The 21,814-nt window shown below is 49.3% G+C and overlaps 1 protein-coding gene and 1 long non-coding RNA gene across 5 annotated transcripts in view; one reads left to right on the top strand and one right to left on the bottom strand.

Annotated features, from left to right (window-relative positions):
- Window positions 1–21,814, top strand: part of Ca12 (carbonic anhydrase 12) — a 61,444-nt gene that overhangs the window by 20,281 nt on the left and 19,349 nt on the right. For all 4 annotated transcript variants that reach the window (XM_045160163.1, XM_045160165.1, XM_045160162.1 and 1 more), the window contains exons 3-4: window positions 20,581–20,757; window positions 21,618–21,763. In XM_045160163.1, coding sequence (XP_045016098.1) covers window positions 20,581–20,757; window positions 21,618–21,763 — 323 coding nt within the window. The remainder of the gene's footprint in view (window positions 1–20,580; window positions 20,758–21,617; window positions 21,764–21,814) is intronic.
- LOC123464006 lies at window positions 10,713–18,900 on the bottom strand. The gene is made up of 6 exons (XR_006639298.1): window positions 18,576–18,900; window positions 17,432–17,730; window positions 14,911–15,069; window positions 13,243–13,306; window positions 12,499–12,811; window positions 10,713–11,138 (listed from the first exon to the last, which is right to left on the bottom strand). It is a non-coding gene; the product is annotated as an uncharacterized LOC123464006 (long non-coding RNA).

Genomic DNA, 21,814 nt, shown 5'->3' with positions numbered 1-21,814 from the left:
TGGGGAGGGGCTGAGGGCCAAGCTCTCCCTGTGGAGGAACTCCTTGCATACCTGGGTGGGTGACTACGTGACTTGGGAATGAGGGGGGCATCCTGTTTGGGGCACAGAGGCTCCAGAGAGCTGGTGAGTGAGAGCACACGGGGAGAGGAGGCTGGTGTCTGAGGGCGGGGCCCCCGAGGCAGGCCTCCACGGGGCTCCTGTATGCCAGCAGACCAGTGACCAGGGGTCTGGATGGCTTTTACCCCCCACTTTGTCCACGCAGCAGTCTTGGAGATAGAGGTAACGTCTCCCTCCAGGGCAGAAAGCGAACTTGGCTGTTGCTATATGATAAAGATAGTCTCCCTAGCAGGATGGGCTTGCTAGCTGCCCTCTTGGAAAAGAAGATTTCCTGAGCTTCCAGTTCCTCACTAAGCTAAACGCCCCAGGCACCCTGCCGGGGTCTGCATGTGTGCAGACACCTCCACATCTTTCTGAGGATCCGGGCTTGGGAGACTGGTGCAGACATGACTACTGCTGTGTGTGATCAACTGTTCTGTGGCTCTGACTCAGGAGTCTTGTGTCTTCTGCCAGTGCCCATGGAACTGGGCAGACCCCGTCGCTGGCTTACTAGTGGGACGCGTCTGGGCTCCTGCACCATCGTTGACAGGCAGTAGTGGGGCAGGTAAGCCTGGTGAGGTGGGAGGTTCGTGAGGGTCCTGTGTGCTGGACTGCAGACCTCAGGAGGACTTGAGAATGCTACCAAAGAAATGCCAGGATCTGGCAGGCGTTGGTGTGGACAGTGGAGGGCTGGAGGGCAACCTGGAGACGTAGGGTCAAGGAGGAGTACAGATTGTGAGCTGTGAGTCTGAACACAGCCTGTGCTGGTGGGGGGAGATCAGGCCACTTCTAACATGAACTTCACACTGTCCTTGAGAACGTGTTTTATTTTAATAACCAGAACTCAATCCAGACAACGGATTGCATTGGTTTGTGGTGTCTCTGAGACCTTCCATGCTCCTGACAGTTGGAGCGTGCGGCGTTTCCGTCTCCAGGTGGTTCCTCCATTTGGATGTGTCCCAGGTTTCACCCATTCAAGTGCCAACCAGGCCCAAGCCTGCTTAATTTCTGAGATCGGATGAGATGGCCATACTCAGGGTAAATTAGGGTGGCCGTACACGACCCAGTGATGAGTGTTAGGCTGTATGCTTGGTCACAAATGCCACAGACTTGATGAGTGAGGGCGTCATATTGGGTACGTGCAGTGTCCGTGTGCCTGGCGATCACCTTGGTCTCATGGTGAAGGTGGTGCGTTGGTGATGCTCTCCATGTTACTGCCAACCTTCCCCTTTATAACTGACAGGGCATCTGTGGGAAGGTCTTCTGAGGCTGGATGTAGGAATTTGAATATAGATCAGACATCAGGTAACAGTATGTCATTATTTTCCTGACTTTTAATAATCATGCTGCTTTAAAATGAGAACATGTCCTTATTCTCGGGAGATGCACGTTGAAGATATGCAAGCTTGATAGGGCAACATGGTTCTAACTTTCTCTCAACTAAAAGAGAGAGAGTACCAATTGGCTCCATCGTTTAGTTGGTTAAACCTCCTGTTTTATCAGAGAGAGAGAGATTGATTCAGTGCCTGAAAGTTGGGCTGAAGGGACATGGCAGAGTAAACTGTGATTTCCAAGCATTTAGGGATATGAGAGGGACACCGGGGAATGAGGGAAGAAAAGAAGGTGTTTGATTATTTTTAACAAATGGTTTGTTTGCCTGCATGACTCCCCTCCAGCCATGTCGGGTTTCAGAGACCCCAGGTTAGTCAAATGAGGCCAGTAGTCAGCTTAGGAGGGGACCTCAACAGGGATGGTTTTAGAGCCATGGGAGGGGGTCGTATCCTCTCTAGAGAGTGCGTAAGAAAACAAGGCCAAGGACAAAGTCACCAGACAGCTGACACCAAGGGACGGGTAGCCCCAGAGAGCTGTCTTGGAAACAGGTGTTTTAGAAACAGGTGGATGCATGCCTGTAATCCCAGCACTCGGGAAGCAGAGTTTGAAGGATCAAGAGTTTGAGGCCAGGCTGGGCTACACAGTGAGACACCAGACACTGCCTCATAGAGCCAAGAGGGAACAAAGAGAAAAAGGGAAAGGGAAAGGAAAAGGGAAGAGAAGGAAGGGAGGGAGGGAGAGACGGAGGGAAGGGAATGACAGGCTGTAGGACCGAGGACTACAGGGTCGTTTGTAAGGAAAATAAGGGCAAAAGAGTTGACTTCGATCCATGGTCTGTGTGCAGGGAACTTAGCACAGTGAGCCACTGAGGTCTGAGAGGGAGGATGACTCTGTGCGATGCTCGGGCAGAGAGGAAAGTGAGACCGGGGGGAAAGGGGAGGGTCTCACTCAGTGGATAGACGTGGACAGCCCACACGACGGAGTCATCAGTTCAAAGCCACGTTCGATTTAGAAAAGCAGATTTTCCCCGACCTGCAGCCTACATGCCAATCAAGCCGGGGCTCATCCCCTGCAGCCTCGTGAATAAGAGATGAGCGCTGAGAAGGTGGATGGAGGAGTGAGTGAGGGGGAGAAGAGCAGCTCTCTGACAGCGGGACAGACAGCTGCACCATGATGAGAAACACCTGCAACATTTGCAAATCTCTCTGCCAGGGAAGCAGGCTGGCACGGAGGCAGCCTGTGCCCGCTGTGTTTGCTCTCCGCAGACATCCTTTCCGCGTGGGGAGAGCAGGGTTAGATCATCTGGTAGGAAATATGCCTTCATTTCTGGAGATTGAAAGTCTTCCCTCTCTGCTCAGGAGCTTGGTACATATAACAGTCTCCTTGACCACCTGCCCCGTTTCCTCGAAACCAGTCGGCATGTCCCATGTTCCCTTCCCGACATATGTTTTCCATTTCCATTGACAGCGTATGTTCTAAAACTCACCAATGATAATCTAATCAGACACAAATACTTATAATAAGATCAACCCCGTGCATGGACAAGTGAATCGTGGTATATACGTAGACTGGCATAGGATTGTGCCATAAAAAGATCCCATTTTGGGCTGAAGAAATGGCTTAGCAGTTAAGTGCTTGCCTGTGAAGCCTAAGGATCCCGGTTCAAGGCTCAATTCCCCAGGACCCACATTAGCCAGATGCACAAAGGGGCGCATGTGTCTGGAGTTTGTTTGCAGTGGCTGGAAGCCCTAGTGCGCCCATTCTCTCTCTCTCTCTGCCTCTTTCTCTCCCTCTCTGTCACTCAAATAAATAAAAATGAACAAAAACCATTTTTTTAAAAAAAAAAAAAGACCCCATTTTAACTCAGTGGTCAAGCAAGCAAACAAAAAGCAACACATGGAAGTAGGCTGGGGATCTAAGTGGGAAGAAGAGGGTTTTAGAGAGAAGTGAAGAGAGAGGGGAATTGGATGGGAGTGGAATCAAAATGCACCGTATGGGGGTACGAACCTGTCAAGAATACAAATGTTTGCAAAGAGGAGTGAAGTGTGAGTACACACTACAACAAGCACAAGTCTTGAAAATATGATGCTAAGTGAGGAAAAGACTGCGCACTGTGTGGTTACGTCGTGCGAAATCTCCACAAGGCAAGAGAAGGTGGGTTAGTGTCTGCCGGGGGCTGGGAGGAAGGCAGTGGGGGATACTCTTGATGAAGTTTGGGGATTTCTTTGGGGGTGAAGAGAACATTCTGGAACTCAGTAGGATTGATGTTTGCACAACATTGTGATGATCACCAGTGGCAGGTTTTACACTTTTGCTATACCACGATAAAAATTAGTTTTGAAAGGGGGCCGAGGAAGTAGCTCAGTTGGCAGGATGCTCGCATGAAGCTCTCGGGTGTGTGCCCAGCACCACAATAACGTGGCATGGTGGGGCACACCTGTAATGCCAGGTGAAGGCGGTAGGATTGAAAGTCAAAGGTCATCCTTGGCCGCATAGTCAGTCAGAAGGGCCACCTAGGATACACGAGACCTGTATCAAAAAAAGACAGGTGTGGTGGCGCACGCCTTTAATCCCAGCACTCGGGAGGCAGAGGTAGGAGGATCACCATGAGTTTAAGGCCACTCTGAGACTACATAGTGAATTCCAAGTCAGCCTGAGCTAGAGTGACACCCTACCTTGAAAAACCAAAAGAAAAAAGTTATAGTAGTTATAAAGCAACACAGCAACTTTGCCCTGACACAGGAGAGAACAAGGCTCCACCACAGGGCTGTGGATCAGATGAGGGCCCACTACCAGGTCTTCTTAATTTAGCTGCACATTAGGATCACCAGGGCAGATCCAGAACAATTAAGCCCGAGCTCACCATGGGGGCAGGTCAAGTGGCAGCTCATGGAGATTCCTGCATATAACCAAGGCAGAGAAGTACAGCCCTCGACCAGGGCTCCTCAAGAGCAACGCTCAAGGGCTGGAGAGATAACTTAGTGGTTAATGCACTTTACAGCAAAGCCAAAGGACCCAGGTTTGGTTCCCCAGTACCCACGTAGAGCCAGATGCACAAGGTGACGTATGTGTCTGGAGTTCATTTGTGGTAGCTAGAGGCCCTGGCATGCCCATTCTCTGCCACCCCCACCCCCACAGTAAGTAAATAAATAAAATATCTTTAAAAAGAGTGAGTCTCAGCTCAGTAATGGAAGCATCGTCACATGGGGATGTAGATTTCAGGGCTCTGTCCCCAAACCGTGAAACCAGAGACTGAGAGAAGGGCCCAGCCATGTGTTTTAGCAAGCCCTCTCCAACATTCTGATGTCCGTAAGTGTGGTGACCACTCTTCTGAGCCTGGACCATGTGAACTCGAGAGAGATTTCTTCAAGCTTGGAGCAAAAGTTGACTGATCCTCGCCTCTGTTATGGTTGCTGTACAATTATAAAGGCCTGTCTCAGCCCTCAAGCACCTAGCAGGTTAGGTTCTTTGAGCAGTTGTGCATTGGAACAAATCGAGCCTTTTATGACTAGGTAATAGTCCAGTGTATGTCAATACTACCTTTTTGCTTATCCATTCATCTGTTGATAGATATGAGTTATTTCTACTCTTGTGAACTCTGAACATGAGTGCACATGAATCTGTTTGGGCCTTGCTCTCGATTCTTTGGGACAGATATACAGGAGTAGAACTGCATGGATTTAGCAATTCCATGTTCAACTTTTTGAAGAACCCCGCCAAATCACGTTAAGGTTCTTACCCTGAATGCATGGCGGGGTGATGAAAAAGTTGTGGACATTTGACCAAATGGAAAAAAAGGATTAAGGAAACAATAGGAGCTATGAAAATGTGGTTAGAAAAGGAATTCATGTTCTCTAATAAAAATGACCTCACAGGCGTATTTAATTACATATGTGTTACATATGTTACAGAGTCTGTGGACCTTTCTGATCAGAAATGGTTACCAGTGCTATCCCGAGCTCGGAATCCCCGATCGTTAGTGTTGTTTTAGAAAAGTTCAGGCTGGTGGCCATGGACTGTGTTTTCCAAAAGAGCCAAAGAAGAGAACAGCCTGCGCCGACCGCGCGCGCAAGGCCTCGGGCTTGCTGGCTTCCAGCTGTCACCGTGTGAGCGGCTCGGTTCGCTTGCTGCCGCTTCAGCCCAGATCTCTGTGCCCAGGGCTTGGGAATGCCAGGCCCTGCACTAGGAGTTGAACCTACCCGGATGCCCATCGTGTGCTGTGCGGGTCAGCTCCTCAGCGAGCATCAGGATCACTGGAATGTGATGTGCAGCGAGACCTGAAGAGAGCCTGGGTCAGTAGCTGGAGCCCAGGGAGTCTCTAGTCCCTTTTTGTTCTTTTCTTTTTCGTCAGGGTCTCATTTAGTCTTGGCTGGTCTTAAATTCATTATGTAGCTGAGGGTGACCCTGAACTTCCGATGCCTTTGCCCCCTGCCTCCCAAGTACTGAGATCATAGGCATGTACAACAGCACCTCGTTTATGCAGTGTTGGGGATCAGGTCCAGGGCTTGGCGAATGCCATGCAAGCGCTCTGCCCGACTCTGCCCCATCTCCAGCCAGCCTCAGTCTGTGTTTCCCAGGCACTCCCGAGCTGCTGTTTCAGAGTGGGGGGCAGAGCCTCTGCATGCCCAGCACTTAGGACAGGAGGCCAGGAGGGCCTATCAGGGTGGCTGAGATGGAGAAGCAAAAACAAACACACCATCCCCCCGGTTACCTTTGGTAGCTTAGAAACCCCACCCTCCTCCCTCTAAATCCTTCCCTCCAGCAAGAACCTGACTGAGGTCTGGAGAGCCCTGTGGTCTGCCTCCAGCAATATTGGAAAGGGGTGTTGCAGAGGATTATGGGTAGGATGGAGAGTAGGAGGAGGGAAAGGCTCATGGTGGCTAGGCAGAGCTGACTGGCCTGTTGGGGCAGTGAGTGACCTTGCCCTCTCGCCCTGGTTCCGTGCCCCTGCCAGGAATGATTTGTTTGTAATGTTAACAAAGGGAAAGCTTCCCTGACCACAGCCTGAAAATGACACGATCGGAAGACCACAGTCATCAGTTTTTAACCCCAACTCCGCAAGATCTGGGCCTTCATGGCTGTGTCTCTCCCAGTGGACCTGAGGAATCAGAATGCAGCCAAGGTGGAGAACCAGCTGAATCACACTGGATTTTTGTAGGAAGATTTTTGTATCTTTCACACAATTTCTGACATGACCTATAGGAGCCAAAATGCACCTCACTTGTATGTTTTTAGGGTCTGCAGAGATGGTTTCAGTGGACCAAGTACTTGTCATACAAGCGCCAGGTCTGGAGTTCGAATCCCTAGCACGCATGCTGAGCAGGCCTGCCTGTAGCTCCTCTGCTTGGGAGATGGAGATAAGAGAATCCCCAGGGCAACTGGCTAGCGAGACTTGATGAACTGGCAAGCTCTGGGTTCTAGTGGGAGACTGTCTCAGGAAACAAGGTGGGGAGAGATCTGACATCAAACCTCTGGCCTCCACACACACCTGAATACACATGCTTGTGCACTCACACATCTGGGCCAACATGTACACACGTGCACACACACCACACAAACACGGCAAAAATAGTTTTAATTTTTGCACATGTATGTGTACAGCGTACGTGTGTGGTGTGGCTGATGATGGTGTCTGCACGCGTATGTGCAGATTCATGCAGAGTCCTTCTCTGTTACTTATCCACACATTTCCTTGAGATGAGGTCTCTTCCCCAACCTGGAGCTGGCTGTCTCTCAGAAAGCCCCAGTGATCCTCCAGTCTCTGTGTACCCCGCCCCCAGCACTGGGGTTAAAGACAGGGGTGGCCACATTCGGCCTTTTATGTGGGTTCTGGGGAGTTAAATGTGGTCTCTAGCCTGACAGCCCCTCGTTCTTAAGTAGCAAGTGCTCTTAACTGGTGAGCCATCTCCCTAGCCCCAAAAAAGTATTTTTATTTTTATTTATTTATTTGACAGAGAGAGAGAGAGAAAGAGAGGGGGGGCGCCCCAGGCCCTCCAGCCACTGCAAACTCCAGACGCATGCACCCCCTTGTGCATCTGGCTAATGTGGGTCCTGGGGAATTGAACCTGGGTCTTTTGGCTTAGCAGGCAAACGCTTTAACCGCTAAGCCATCCCTCCAGCCTAAAAGATGTATTTTTAAAGTGTGGCTTCTATATTTAAACAACATCCTGAGGGGGTGTGGTTTTGAGATGCATTTAGAGGGGACATGAGGGCCACCCTGCTGAGTGAGGCCCTGTGGCTTCGCTGTGTTTTCTGTAGCTCCAGCGGCAGGACTAAGACTATGGATGACCCCAGAGAGGGAGTAGGTACCGTCCCCTGGGAGGAAGAGCTTTTCAACAGGTAGCGGAACAACAAGCATGGGCAGGAGCCAGATGATTCTTGCTCGTCCTCATCACAGAGCAGGGATCCCAGGTCCTCCAAGTGCGTGCCTCACATTCATCCAAAATACTCCAGCTGTCACTTGCAGCAGGCATCCAAGCTCCTGGCCCCTCCATTCCTACGGCTCAGATCTTGGGTCACTGCATGTCATCCTTTAAGTTTCACCTTTGATGGCACCTCCTCCGGGAAGCCCGCCTGTACCACTGCCCAGCAGTGATCTCTCTGTGTGCCTCCGTCACAGCCCTTGCTCGATTCTTCCCAGCACTGAGTATCCACTGCAGTTATTTCACCTGTGGGTTGGCTCACTTGTTCGCGACTCGTGACCACTTGCTTCTCCTATAAGGGAAGCTCCCCAAGGACAGAGACTGGATCTGTTTTGCCCACCGCTGTACGCAGCACTGAGGATGGTGCCTGGCAAATAGAGGGCACATTTGTTGAAGAAGTAACTAAATTAAGTTCGAAACTGAATAGCAGGACTGGATAGAGCACTTGCGACATATGCACGGTGACCTGAGTTTGGATACCTAGCACCCACATGAAGCCAGCCATGGCAGCGCAGGTCTGTAACCCCAGCACAGGGGAGGCAGAGACAGGAAGGATCCATGGGCCTTCCTGGGTTCTAGCTAGTCTGGCTGAATCCGAGAGCTCTAGGTTGAGTGTAAAACACTTGACATGGACCTCTGGTTTCCACACACATGCGTTCACATTGTTCACATTTGTCCCCGCACCACATACATACATGTATGCATACCACACACACACATGCAAAAAATAATTATCAATCTGAAAAGGAGAGTAGAGACTTTTCTCCTTCATTAAGTATATGAACACTCAGTTTTTATGACAACTATCTGGTCCTGTTAACTATACATTCATGATTAGTACACAATCTGTGATCATTTTTCATATAAATATACCTGCTACGACTTGGTATGGCTTTACTGTACTAGTTCCCAGTACAGAACAACTGACCCAAAGCCTGTGAGGTTAACCGAAGGCTTTTATTGTATGGAAATTTTGACTTGGTTGAAACAAAAAAAAAAGGTGTACCGACATTTGGAGTGTGTCAACCTTGCTACGATGCGCCTATCCGTTGGGGCAAGTTCTGATCTGATTGTTTTGGTAGTCAGTTCAGAGAGACATGCCCTGGAACCAACTGCCCAGGCAGCTGCTTTGCCCTGAAGATTCCCACAGACACCTAGGGCATCTACCTTAGAGTATGGCTATTAAAAGTCAAGGGCAATAGGCAAGACTGAGGAACCTATCTCTTTTTCTAAAGACACCCAACAATGGAGACAGTGAGTATATTTTGGTTTTGTTGTTGCTACTGGTGGTAGTGGTCCAAACTCCACCAGATCCTGTCATCACAACAATGTTTCTTACTTCCAAGAAAATTATTTTTTTTTTATTTATCTGAAAGAGAGAGAGAAAAAAAAAAGAGAAAGAGGCAGATAGAGAGAGAAAGAGAGAGAGCAAGAGAGAATGGGCACATCAGAGCCTTCAGTCATTACAGAAAACCTCCAGATGCATGCGCCACCTTTTGCATCTGGCTTGTGTGGACCCTGGGGAATTGAACCTGGGTTCTTTGGCTTTGCAGGCAAGTACCTTAACTACTAAGCCATCTCTCCAGGCCAAAGAAAATTTTTATGAATCTTGAACAAGTAGGATACAGTAATCAGCTGCATGGGTAATTACATACTCTATGACTTAATTTTTTTTGTTTGTTTGTTTTTCAAGGCAGGATCTCACTCTAGCCCAGACTGACTTGGAACTCACTATGTAGTCTCAGGGTGGCCTCAAATTCATGGCAGTCCTCCTACCTCTGCCTCCCGAGAGCTGGGATTAAAGGTGTGGGCCACCATGCCTGGCTAAAAATATATTTTTAAAACATTTTTATTTATTTGCAAGCAGAGAGAGAGAGAGAAAGAAGAGAGACAGACAAACAGAATGGGTGTGCCAGGGGTCAAGCCACTGCAAGTGAACTCCAGATGCATGCGCCACTCTGCATCTGGCTCTACATGGGTACTGGGGACTTGAACCCGGGTCATTACGTTAGGCTTTGTAGGCAAACACCTTAACCACTGAGCAATCTCTCTGGCCCCTTTGTGACTTTTTGACCAAACTCTTTTTGAGGTACTAGAGATTGAACCCCAGGCTTTGTCCATGCTAAGAAAGCACCCTACCAGGGAGCCACACCCCAGCCCCCATACTTCTTGTCTCCTAAGCTCAGTGTGTTCATTATCACAATATATACTATACTAGGTACATAAACATAATAATTACTCAATACATACTTTTATTTACTCTTACACCATGTCTGCAATTAGGTTATAAAATAAATAAAATTATCTTTCATTTACTTGCATAAATTATATGCCTAGGAGAGTAATAAGTCTATAAAGAGATGTGCAGACTATATACACCAGTGCTAGAGAGTGATAAAAGGGAAAGAATCAGATAAAAAGAAACTTAGAAGCCATATACATTGCTCACAATGCATGGACCTTACTTATTTGGATACTGATTCTTTCCTCAATTATTTATTTATTAGAGACAGAGAAAGAGAGAGAGAGAGAGAATGGGCACACCAGGGCCTATAGCCACTGCAAATGAACTCCAGAAGCATGTGTCACCTTGTACTTCTGGCCTATGTGGGACCTGGAGAATTGAACCTGGGTCCTTAGGTTTCACAGGCAAGCGCCTTAACTTCTAAACCATCTCTCCAGCCCCATTTTTCTCAATTTTTATTAACATCTTCCATGATTATAAAAAATATCCCATGGTAATACCCTCCCTGCCCCCCCCCCACTTTCCCCTTTGAAATTCCATTCTCCATCATATCCCCTCCCCTGGATACTGATTTTTAAAACATTTTTATTTGTTTGGGACAGGTTCTTGCCCCAGGATGGCCTTGAACTTCAGATCCTCCCACATCTGCTGAGATTTATGTGGCCATCGGAAATTTGAAAATTCAGAGTGCTTAATGATCTGTTCAGGGATTAACAGGCTTTAGATGTGAAAAAGATCCTGTGGCTTGAAGTGCCTTTATTCTTAGTGACGCGTAAGCACAGCCCAGGGGAAGAGGTAGCTGGAGCGGGGGTTTAGCCAAAACTCGAGTAGTTGTAAAGATGGTGCGTGGACCACTACACGATGCGCCCCCGGGCTGGCCTCACCGGATAGCTGAGGGTGACCGTGGACTGGCGATCTTCCTGCCTGCACTGGCTGAGTGCCAGAGTCGCAAGCGTGTGCCACCATGCTCGGTGCAGGCGACAGGCACTCCGTCAAATGACTTCCGGCCCACACTTTGCTTTTTGTGCCTGCTTTGAAATTTTCTGTAATTGAATTTAAAATGAGACTTAATGTACCGGCAGTGGTGGCACACATCTATAAATCCTAGCACCTGGAAAGCAGAGGCAGGAAGGTTGTTACAAGTTGGAGGTCAGCCTAGTCTATAGAGGGAGTTCCAGGCTAACTAAGCCTGCATAGGGAGTCTAAAACAAACTAGTGAATAAACAATACAAAGCCAAGAAAGGGGTGGAGAGAGGGCTTAGCGGTTAAGGCGCATGCCTGCGAAGCCTATGGACCCAGGTTCGATTCTCCAGGTCCCAGTAAGCCAGATGCACATGGTGTAGCATGTGTCTGGAGTTTGTTTGCAGTGGCCAGAGGCCCTGGCGTGCCCATTCTCTCTTACTCTCCCCCTTTCTCTGTCTGAAATAAATAAATAAAAATAAATCAGAAAACAAAAATAAATTAAAAAGCCAAGAAAGCAGCAAGCACAGGTATATTAAGAAAAAAGCAGAAGATGAGGGCATTGCTAAAAATTGCATCATGGGGCTGGAGAGGTGGCTTAGTGGTTACGCGCCTACCTGTGAAGCCTAAGGACCCCGGTTCGAGGCTCCATTCCCCAGACCCATGTAAGCCAGATGCACAAGGGGGCACAAGCATCTGGAGTTCATTTGCAATGGCTGGAGGCCCTGGCATGCCCATTCTCTCTCTCTGTCTCTCTGCCTCTTTCTCCGTCTGTTGCTCTCAAATAAATAAATAAGAATAGAAACAAACAAAACAAGAAAGTGCATCATGGTTTAGACTCTCTGGAATGCTCTGGCTGTGTCCGTCTGGGCAGGTGAGGCATTCACACTGCTATCTTCACATCGCTGACCCTCCTCTCCATTACCTTCGTGGCCTGCCGGGTCCCAGGATTTCCAGTTAAGCGTTCACTATGCAGACCCCACGTTCAAGCAGCCCACAGAGTTCTGATCTGCGGCACTCGGCTAACGTTCCCCCGTGCCTTGCTCGGTGGGCCTCTACCCCTGTGCTGCCTTCTCCAGCTGACAGTTCATTAATGTGCTTAATTTTTTTTGTTTATTCTTATTTATTTATTTGAGAGTGACAAACAGAGAGAGGAAGAGGCAGGTAGAGAGAGAGAGAGAGAGAATGGGCGCGCCAGGGCCTCCAGCCACTGCAAACGAACTCCAGATGCGTGCGCCCCCTTGTGCATCTGGCTAATGTGGGTCCTGGGGAACCAAGCCTTGAACTGGGGTCCTTAGGCTTCACAGGTAAGTGCTTAACCACTAAGCCATCTCTCCGGCCCAGTAATGCACTTTTCTTTCTCCCTTATCCAACCTCCTGTGCTCCCTTTTATCATCTACATGGGAGTATAATCATGTCTCTTCATTTAAGAAGCAAACAAACCTTTTCCTAACTACCACGCACTCTTTTCCTGCCCCTTTATGGGCACATTTCCAAAATGAGCTTCAGGCTGCCTCTGTATCAACTCCTGCTAAGTGCCGCTGTGTTCAGACACAGGAGGGTCTTCAAAAGACCCTCTGAACGCCGTGGAGAGGCCTGTGGTCCGGAGGTCGCAGCTTCGGGTGCGTCACTGCCGTCGAGCAAACCCCGAGCTGGAAGAGAAGCTCCGCCGCGGAGGAGCAGCACTGGAGGTGACAGGAGAGACTTGAACTGGGCTTCGGAGCATGGGCCAACTCTGCAAGGAGCGGGGAGGGCCCTGCAAGCAGAGTTTTAGCCTGAGAACGTTTGTGAAGGCTGGTGAGCACGGCCTGCTCAGAGACAGGAAAGCAGACCTGGCCAGGGACAAGCTGGCAAGAGTCTGAGGGTCATGACAGTTTGGGCATTTTGAGGACGTTCAAAACAGCTGCTTTCTGCTTTGTCTTGTTGCGTGGGGCAGGGCGTGCTGGGGGTAAGGGAGTGTTCAGATGGGCCGTACCCCAGGACGATCACCAGATCAATCTGGTTACAGCAGGACGGCGAGCCTGGCAGAGGGACAAGGAAGGCGGAGGCCTTTGCAGCGTGACACGGTGGGGACCTAACTCAAGGCGGAGGTGACAGAAACTTGCGAGTCCATGGTAACTGAGGGAGGACTGTGAGCAGGACTCACCCAGCTCGCGATTCTGAGTGTGCAGAGCGGGGTCCACTTACCGTGTCACGAGGCGTCACACTGACAAAGCTGTGATCCACGGGCAACACATTGTCCGTTTGCAATCTGTGGATTTCATGGATGCCTGAACTTTGCAAAAAGCATTAAGATTTATGGCCTGCTGTCTCTCTCTTAAGAGGCTTGTATCCATGTCTTGGGTGTGTACTGTCCTTTCCTAAGTACCTCTCTCCCTCAATATTCATGCTTAAATGTATGTTCAAGCCATCCGTGAGTGTATGTGTGTGTGTGTGTGTGTGTGTGTGTATACACATGTGGGCACACGTGTTTGGAGGTCAGGGGTGTGATATCAGGTGTCTTCCTTGATTGCTTTCCACATCATTTACTGAGGCAGGGTCGCTCAGTTGGACCCAGAGCTTACCAAGATGGCTAGTATAGTCAGCCAGCTGGTCCCAAGGACCTCCTCCATCTCTGCCTTTCAAGGACTTGGATTATAAGGCAGGCTAACACACCCAACAGGAACATACATGAGTGCTGAGTATCTGAACTCTAGTTCTCATGTGTGGCAAGTGCCTCATCTATTGAGCCATCTCCCCGGCCCTTAAAACTATGTCTTAATAAACACTAACTTTGCTTCATTATCAAAATGACATTGTAGGGCTGGAGAGATGGCTTAGCGGTTAAGCGCTTGCCTGTGAAGCTAAGGACCCCGGTTCAAGGCTTGGTTCCCCAGGTCCCACGTTAGCCAGATGCACAAGGGGGCGCACGCGTCTGGAGTTCGTTTGCAGAGGTTGGAAGCCCTGGCGCGCCCATTCTCTCTCTTCCTCTATCTGTCTTTCTCTCTGTGTCTGTCGCTCTCAAATAAATAAGTAATAAAAAAAAAATTCAAAATAACATTGTAGCCAGGCATGGTGGCGCACACCTTTAATCCCAGGACTCAGGAGGCAGAGGTAGGAGGATTGCCATGAGTTCGAAGCCACCCTGAGACTCCATAGTGAATTTCAGGTCAGACTGGGCTAGAGTGAGACCCTACCTCAAAAAAACAAAAACAAGAAAAAACCAAAAAACAAACAAACAAAAAAAGACATTGCCAGGTATGGTGGCACACGCCTTTAATCCCAGCACTTGGGAGGCAGAGGTAGGAGGAGCGCCATGAGTTCGAGGCCAGCCTGGGACTACAGAGTGAGACCCTATCTCAAAAAAACACAACAACAAAAACATGATGTTATGACCTATTTGGAAGACGTGAATGCTGACTGGATTTGGTGACATCCAGGTACTTTTGTGGGTGACGGCATTACAGGCTTTTTTGACTTCCTGAGTTGGACATGCACACAGATGAAGTTGATCTGGATTTGTTTCCAAGTTATCCAAACAGATGGTAAAGATGAAGCAAGACTGGCTGTGAATTGTAAACTGGCAAAGCTCCGTGAAGAAGGGCTCACTTCACTCCTCTCTGTACTATTGTATACATTTGACATATTACATGTGTACACACACACACACACACACACACACACACACACACACACACACAAAATCTAGTCCTCGGATAACACAGTACCTGCACCATGGGCCTCAGAATTTCTAGCCAGAAATCTCAGAGGCATTTTGAGTTGTGTCACATTAATCCTCTGTTATATTTCAAAACAAGAATTCTGCCCACAGCAGGGAAATTCATGAACTAGAAAAAATGAATGCCTTGCTCTTACTTGGAAAAACAAACTGTGGGGCGCACGTGATGTCCTTTATCGTGATCGTGGGGGGAACCCGACCAATCGAAGCGGCAGAGTTCAGTGGCTGAGGATGTAGCTCACTGGTAAAGCGCTTGCTTGTTAGCACGCTCAAGGCTCTGGGTTCAATCCTCAGCACTGAAAGAAAAGGGAAAAAGAAGAAGGAAAAAAAAAACAACAACATTCAGTGACGTGGTAAAGTCGCAACTCAAAGCAAAGTCACATGCTTACAGCAGCCGCTTGTCCAGAACCTGCTCCCAGCACAGGGCGTCCTGCAGCCCAGCGCCCGACACAGCCGAGGCTGAGGATGCGCTCAGTCAGTACGGAGCTTGCCTAGCATGCACGAAGCCCTGGGTTCCAGCCCCGGCGCTGCATAAGTCAGGGACGGTGGCGCACTCTTCAATCCCAGCCCTTTGTGAGGTGGAGGCAGGAAGATCAAGAGGTCAAGTTTGGCCTAGAGAGATGGCTTAGTGGTTAAGGTATTTGTGTGTGAAGCCTAAGGATCCAGGTTCAATTCCCCAGTTCCTATGTAAGCCAGATGTACAAGGGGGCACATGCGTCTGGAGTACGTTTGCAGTGGCTGGAGGCCCTGGTGTGCCTATTCTCTCTCTCTCTCTCTCTCTCTCTCTGCCTTTCTCTCAAATAGATAATAAACAAAAAAGAAGTCAAGTTCAAGTTTTTGAGGTGATACTAGGATACATGAGACCCGGTCAAAACAAAGCAAAACAGGGGTTGGAGAGATGGCTTAGCAGTTTAGGTGTTTGCCTGCAAAGTCAAAGGATCCTAATTTGATTCTCTAGGACCCATGTAACCCAGATGCACAAGGGGGTGCACGTGTCTGGAGTTTGTTTGTTGTGGCTGGAGGCCCTGGTGCACCCATTCTCTCCCTCCTTCTGTCTCTCAAATAAATAAGTAAAATGCATTTAAAACAAAACAAAGCAAAGCAAAACAGCGTGAAAGCTGAGACTTGGCTGAAAAACTGCAGTTGACAATGAAATTGCCACCAAAGTCAGGGCTACTGTGGTCACAAGTCATACATGGGCCCAGCAGAGGCCCTGAGGGACAGCAAGGAATTTTCCATTGTCAAACTTGGTATCAGTTATACAAGTGTCTAGCCATATGCACGTCCATGAATCCATGAATCTCAAGCCACAAAGCGTCTCCAGTTATGCAAGAAGGGTATAAGAACCAGTATATGCTGGCGGAGGGTCTATGAGCTCTACAAAGCCACATATTTTGCAGATCACCTTCCAGACTACAGGGCAAAACCAGATTTCTTTTTGAACAAGAGGTCCCCATAGAACCATGCTCACATAAGTAAACTCAAAAGCTAGGAAGAGACAGGCGTGGTGGTGCACGCCTTTAATTCCAACACTCGGGAGGCAGAGGTAGGAGGATCCCTGTGAGTTCGAGGCCACCCTGAGACTACCTAATGAATTCCAGGCCTGTCTGGGCTAGGGTGAGACCCTACCTCGAAAAACCAAAAATAAATAAATAAATTAAAAGTAAAAGTAAAAAAAAAAAAAGCTAGGAAGGTTATTCGGAACCTGAACAAATGATCTCATTCACATGACTCATATTCTGTCTCTGAATATACATGCGGCTTTTAAAAAGAAAAGGTCTCTTGTGGCCAAGGCTATCCTCAAACCACCATGTAGCCAAGGCTAGCCTGGAACTCCTGCTATTCCCACCTCTACCTCACAAGTAGCATTACAGGTATGTGTTTCATATCCAGACCCAGTTCTTTTATTTATTTATTTTTTTCACAAGATAGGGTCTTACTCTAGCCCAGGATGACCTGGAACTCACTCTGTAGTCCCAGGCTGGTCTCCAACTCATAGTGATCCTCCTATCTCTCCCTTCCAAATGCTGGGATTAAAGGTGTGTGCCACCACACCCGACCCTAATCCTTTGCTGAAGATGACTCAAACGGGTGCCCGATTCCCTTGGAAAGGAGCTAGGAGGAAATGGGTGTGAGAATCCAGTTCTGTGAACAGGCAAGGCCTCCTGTGTGCTGGAACTGTGGGGAACATGGGGATGAACGAGACCTTCCTGCCTCCCAGGAGATCCTGGGAGAGGGAGGCAACAGATCAATCCTGAAATAAGCAAGGGACTCTGTCACTAAGCCAAAGTCTAACTGGGGAAAAAAAGTTACTCAATTTCATTATTTTGTCTATAAAATGGGACCATTCTTGCCTCAGTTATGCTAGAGTTATAGACTCTTGAGGATCAAAGTTACCAAAATTAAACTAATAATAGTTATAATGATGATGGCGGTGAAGAAAGAAGAAGTAGGAGGAGTCACAAAGGCTGTTTTAGATCCCGCTGCCCTGCAGACTTCACCACCAGAGTCAGTGGCAAGCTTAACTGTGGACAGTTGCCAGGACCAGAGCAGGTAGCGTCCACACCCCAGGCAGCCCAGGAACACCAGTGCCCTGTGCCCTCATTCCCGAAGCTAGTTCTCACTGGCATCTTGTCACATGCACAGGGGCTGCCTTACCATGAGCAATCCTCTACGACTCGTTCCAACTCGCCTGGCACCAGGGGTGAAGGGGCATCGTCCTGGTGTTCTTCACAGCTCCCAGTGCTTGAGAGCCAGAGCAGCACCCAGCCCTCCCGTTCGTGCCAAAGGCCGTGATGACTCCAGCAGGGAATACGGCCTGCTAGCAGTTGCTCACCAAGGCGGAGGGGCAGGTGGTGTTGGGGTCTTATTCTCTGAGCACTACGGGTCCAATGTCACTTTCTAAGGATGATGTTGCAGTCAGGTCTGCATTGCTGGTAGAAATCACCCAAGAGCAGCTTGTGGGAAAAAGAGATTTATTTTGGCTTACAGTCTCGAGGGGAAGCTCCACGATGGCAGGGGAAAACGACGACATGAGCAGAGGGTGGACATCACCCCTGGCCTACATAAGGTGGACCATAGCAACAGGACAGTGTGCCAGACACTAGCAAAGGGACACTGGCCAAAATACCCATAAGCCTGCCCCCAACAATACACTGCCTCCAGGAGGCATTAATTCCCAAATCTCCATCAGCTGGGAATCTAGCATTCAGAACACCTAAATTTATGGGGGACACCTGAATCAAACCACCACAGATGGCTTTGCCAATACAAACTCTGCTTGCCTTAATCTTTCCTGCCCTAAAAGACTTAAGTTGGCTCTAACTGCCAATAAATTAAGAGTATACAAAGCACAATTAGAAAAATTCCTTCTTGGGCTGAAGAGATGGCTTAGTGGTTAAGGAGCTTGCCTATAAAGCCAAAGACCTAGGTTCAGTTCCCCAGGACCCGCACAAAGCTGGATGCACAAGGAAGCGTATGCATCTGGAGTTCATTTGCTGTGGCTAGAGGCCCCAGTATGCCCATTCTCTCCGTCTCTTTCTCTCTCTCAAATAAATAAATAAAATATTAAAAAAAAGAAAACTTCCTTCTTCTAACTTACTCCCCCCCCCCCCGCCCCACTCTCTGTTCTTTCGGAAGAGTTTGCTGTTGCCTGTGAGGCACGTGACCCTCCTCACAACCTGGGTTTTCACAGAGGAAAATGAGTTCATGTCTAGGCATCACTAAAATGTCCTCTTGATGAGACCCTTTGCACTTGCACTCTGGGAAAAGAAAGTCCTTGTAACCGGTTCCCCCGAGTCACCTTAGTCACATGTCCAAGGAGGCGTCGTCTTCTTCATTGCTGCATGTCTTTACTTCCCACATGCTCTCCATTCACGACTGCCTGGCAGCTTTTGCCACCCTGGCTGTGGGCCCAGGCCACGGTACCGTGCTGTGGGAAGGCTGACAGCTCACCGTGGGCTGTCTCTCTTCTTGACCTGCAGCGTTGGCATGACTCCTCAGGGTGGCTCACTGCTGCCCCTAAAGGCTTGGTTTTATTCCCAGCTCCTTGCCGTGGAGCAAAGGCTCTGGTCACTTGCAGCTCCTCGTCCCCCAGTGGCCATCTTGCTGCAGTTGAATCCCGCTGGTTCCTGGACTTTGAGCAGCGAGGCCCAGTGGAGTCTCGGGCATGCATCAGTGGGCACAGCGGTGCCCAGCGGAAAGCCGGACTGGAGACTCTGAAATCCCTTCAGTCTCTTTACACTTCCAAACAGGCGCAGTAGTTGGCCAGGCTGAAAAGTTAACAGAGTTCCTCTGTGCGCCCTGATCTAGAAGAGGTAAGCCCAGGACCAACTCCTGGCCTTTAAAAGGATCAAAGGTGCCAAGTATTATTCCTGACTTTGCCCGCTGAGGTCTCCTTGGAGAACAAGGTTAGGAGTCATGGGGGCAATGCACACTCAGGCTCTTGTGATCAGAGCAGTGCAGTGGTCTGGGGGTGTATTCCCTAAGGAAGCGTGTTTCTTCCACCTTTGGTCTGTTTGACACCCTTCCTTGTGCCCACAACCTGATGAATGAGCTCTAGCTGGCAAAGCTTGATTCCCAGCTCGGGTAGAGCCCACAGGGCACCACGGTTCTATCCTAACGAGCCACAGCATGCCAATTATTTGCTTTTCTGGAGAAACCTCAGCCTGAAAATCTGTTTAATTACCATGGTAGGTAATCTTTTAAACATAGATTTACATTCTTTAAGGATTTTTCCCCTGTGGGAGTAGTGTAGTTTATCTGAACACGGGATGTTTATTTTCATTCTCAGAGGTGCGATTCTGCTCTGGTATTTAGCAAGGAGCACGAGCCTTGCTGGGTTTTCATTTTTAAGCCTGTTTCTCCTCACTGACAGTTGGTGTGATTGTAATAATTAGATTATAACACTGTCATACTTTCCCCCTGTGCTTGGCTGTGTGATTGCAGCCTGTGACTAGTTGACATTTTTCAAGCATCCATATCAGGTTGGGTTCTGCACTCTTGGCGTGGGAAGCTGGGTTTTCTGTCAAGGAAGATGCACCTGTGAATGCAACAGTTTCAAAGCCATACTTCAGCTATGGTCAGGCAGATAGCAGTTTCACTAACCTGGCCCAGCCCTGCAGATTCATTAAAATTTTCCCGAAGCCGGGTATGGTGGCGCACGCCTTTAATCCCAGTACTCGGGAGGCAGAGGTAGGAGGATCACGGTGAGTTCGAGGCCACCCTGAGACTCCATAGTGAATTCCAGGACAGCCTGAACTACAATGAGACCCTACCTCGAAAAAACAAAACAAAACAAAACAAAATCCTCAGTGGAATGCCAGACTGGGTGAACAGGGCCCCTGTGGTGTCCAACTAGGTGGCCTCAAGACCTAGAGTGATTTCTGACTCAAGGGGTGCTCAGTAAGCAGATGGGAAATTGCTGGAAGTCAGGAACCTTCATGTGGAGGGATGTGTAATGTGTCAACGTACGAATCAAGCAGAGGTTGGAGGCTCTAGTTTCTGGACTGGGCTACGGTGGTCCTTCATTCCCAACAGTACTTTAATGGCAGGGAGTCCTGGGGTCCTAAGTCCATAGCTGAGGTTTCTGGGTCTCTAAAATGAATAAAAGCACCAAGTATTGGTCCTGTTCTCCTCACTCTCTGGCGAGTCCCCTCCTTCGAGGACAAGGCATATAGGCTCAGGGTTCCATGGGGCCGTGCATATGCTTGTCGTCTGTGGGAAAGCACTGCTGTCTATGGAAGGATTGAGAACAGAGGAGAACAGGTGAGGAAAGATCCTCTGTGGACCACTGACCCTCTTTGCAGGCTCTACTGGGGAGAAGAGCTGGTCCAAGAAGTACCCATCGTGTGGAGGCCTGCTACAGTCCCCAATAGACCTGCACAGTGACATCCTTCAGTACGATGCCAGCCTTGTGCCCCTCCAGTTCCAAGGTTACAATGTGTCCAACAAGCTGTTGAACCTGACAAATGATGGCCATTCAGGTAAGGGAGACCTCAGAGCCAAAGGGGCAGGTCTGAGCTGCCTTCGGCAACCTGGCCGGCTTTTTTCCATCTGGCAGGGAGAGGATTCCACAGAGACACCAGGGAGAAGGTGGCCGGCAGCTTGCCTGGCCCACTCTCTCCAGGGCATGCTTGGGCTTGGATGTTCTGCCAGGGCAGCATATCTCTTTGGAAGGAGAGGAGACAGGCCTGAGTCCACTGGCCCATTAGCTGATGTGCAGGAGGGAATTCTGGGCCATCATGAACTGCACAAGGGACCAAGTAGTTCAGTGGCTGAGGGTGGACGTGCAGGGTTTGGAGTCAGTCAGACCTGGGTTTGAATGGTGGCCTGCTACTGATGAGCCATTAGACTCTGGGTGAGAATACCCTCGAGCTTCCACGTGGAAAAGAGACCCACTGATGAGGTCACACTCGTGAAGACTAGAGCCTAGGTCTAGTGGGGCCTGCCGTGTAGAAAATGCTTTATAAATAACAATTTTGGTTATATAACTCTCAAACTTAAATGGAACTTCACAAAAGGCTCTCTCTTCATGGCCAGGAGTCTGACCCATCGATACAGAGACACCCACCATTGGTCTAGAGTTAGTGCTTCTGGCAAAATCTTCCAAAGAGAACCAAGATCGTGCTGGGGCCATTCATGTGGCATTCGGGAAACAGGGGTGCTCCTGGGGGGAAGAGGTCAGGTTTCTGGCCTGCAGGCCGCATCTCCCTGGTCTTCTCCTTGTCATGCCATCTGTGTACCCATGCAGTGGTTGCCCATTTGATGGCTGCCTGGCCATGCCCGGCCAGCCCAGGGCGCAACTTGTCAGAGCTCTGAAAGGCTGTCCCTGTGTCCCCCACAGTGAGGCTCAACCTGAACGCGGACATGCACATCCAGGGCCTCCACTCCCACCAGTACAGGGCCGAGCAGCTGCACCTGCATTGGGGGAACCGCAATGATCCCCGGGGCTCTGAGCACACCGTGAGCGGGAAGCACTTTGCTGCCGAGGTGAGTGAAGGGCTGGCTGGTCTGGCAGAGGCTGCCGGGCACTGGCGGGTC

Source organism: Jaculus jaculus, chromosome 10 (genome assembly GCF_020740685.1).
Source record: "Jaculus jaculus isolate mJacJac1 chromosome 10, mJacJac1.mat.Y.cur, whole genome shotgun sequence".
Lineage (NCBI taxonomy): Eukaryota > Metazoa > Chordata > Mammalia > Rodentia > Dipodidae > Jaculus > Jaculus jaculus.
The sequence above is the reverse complement of the archived record's forward strand: the minus strand, read 5'-3'. Positions and strand labels throughout refer to the sequence as shown.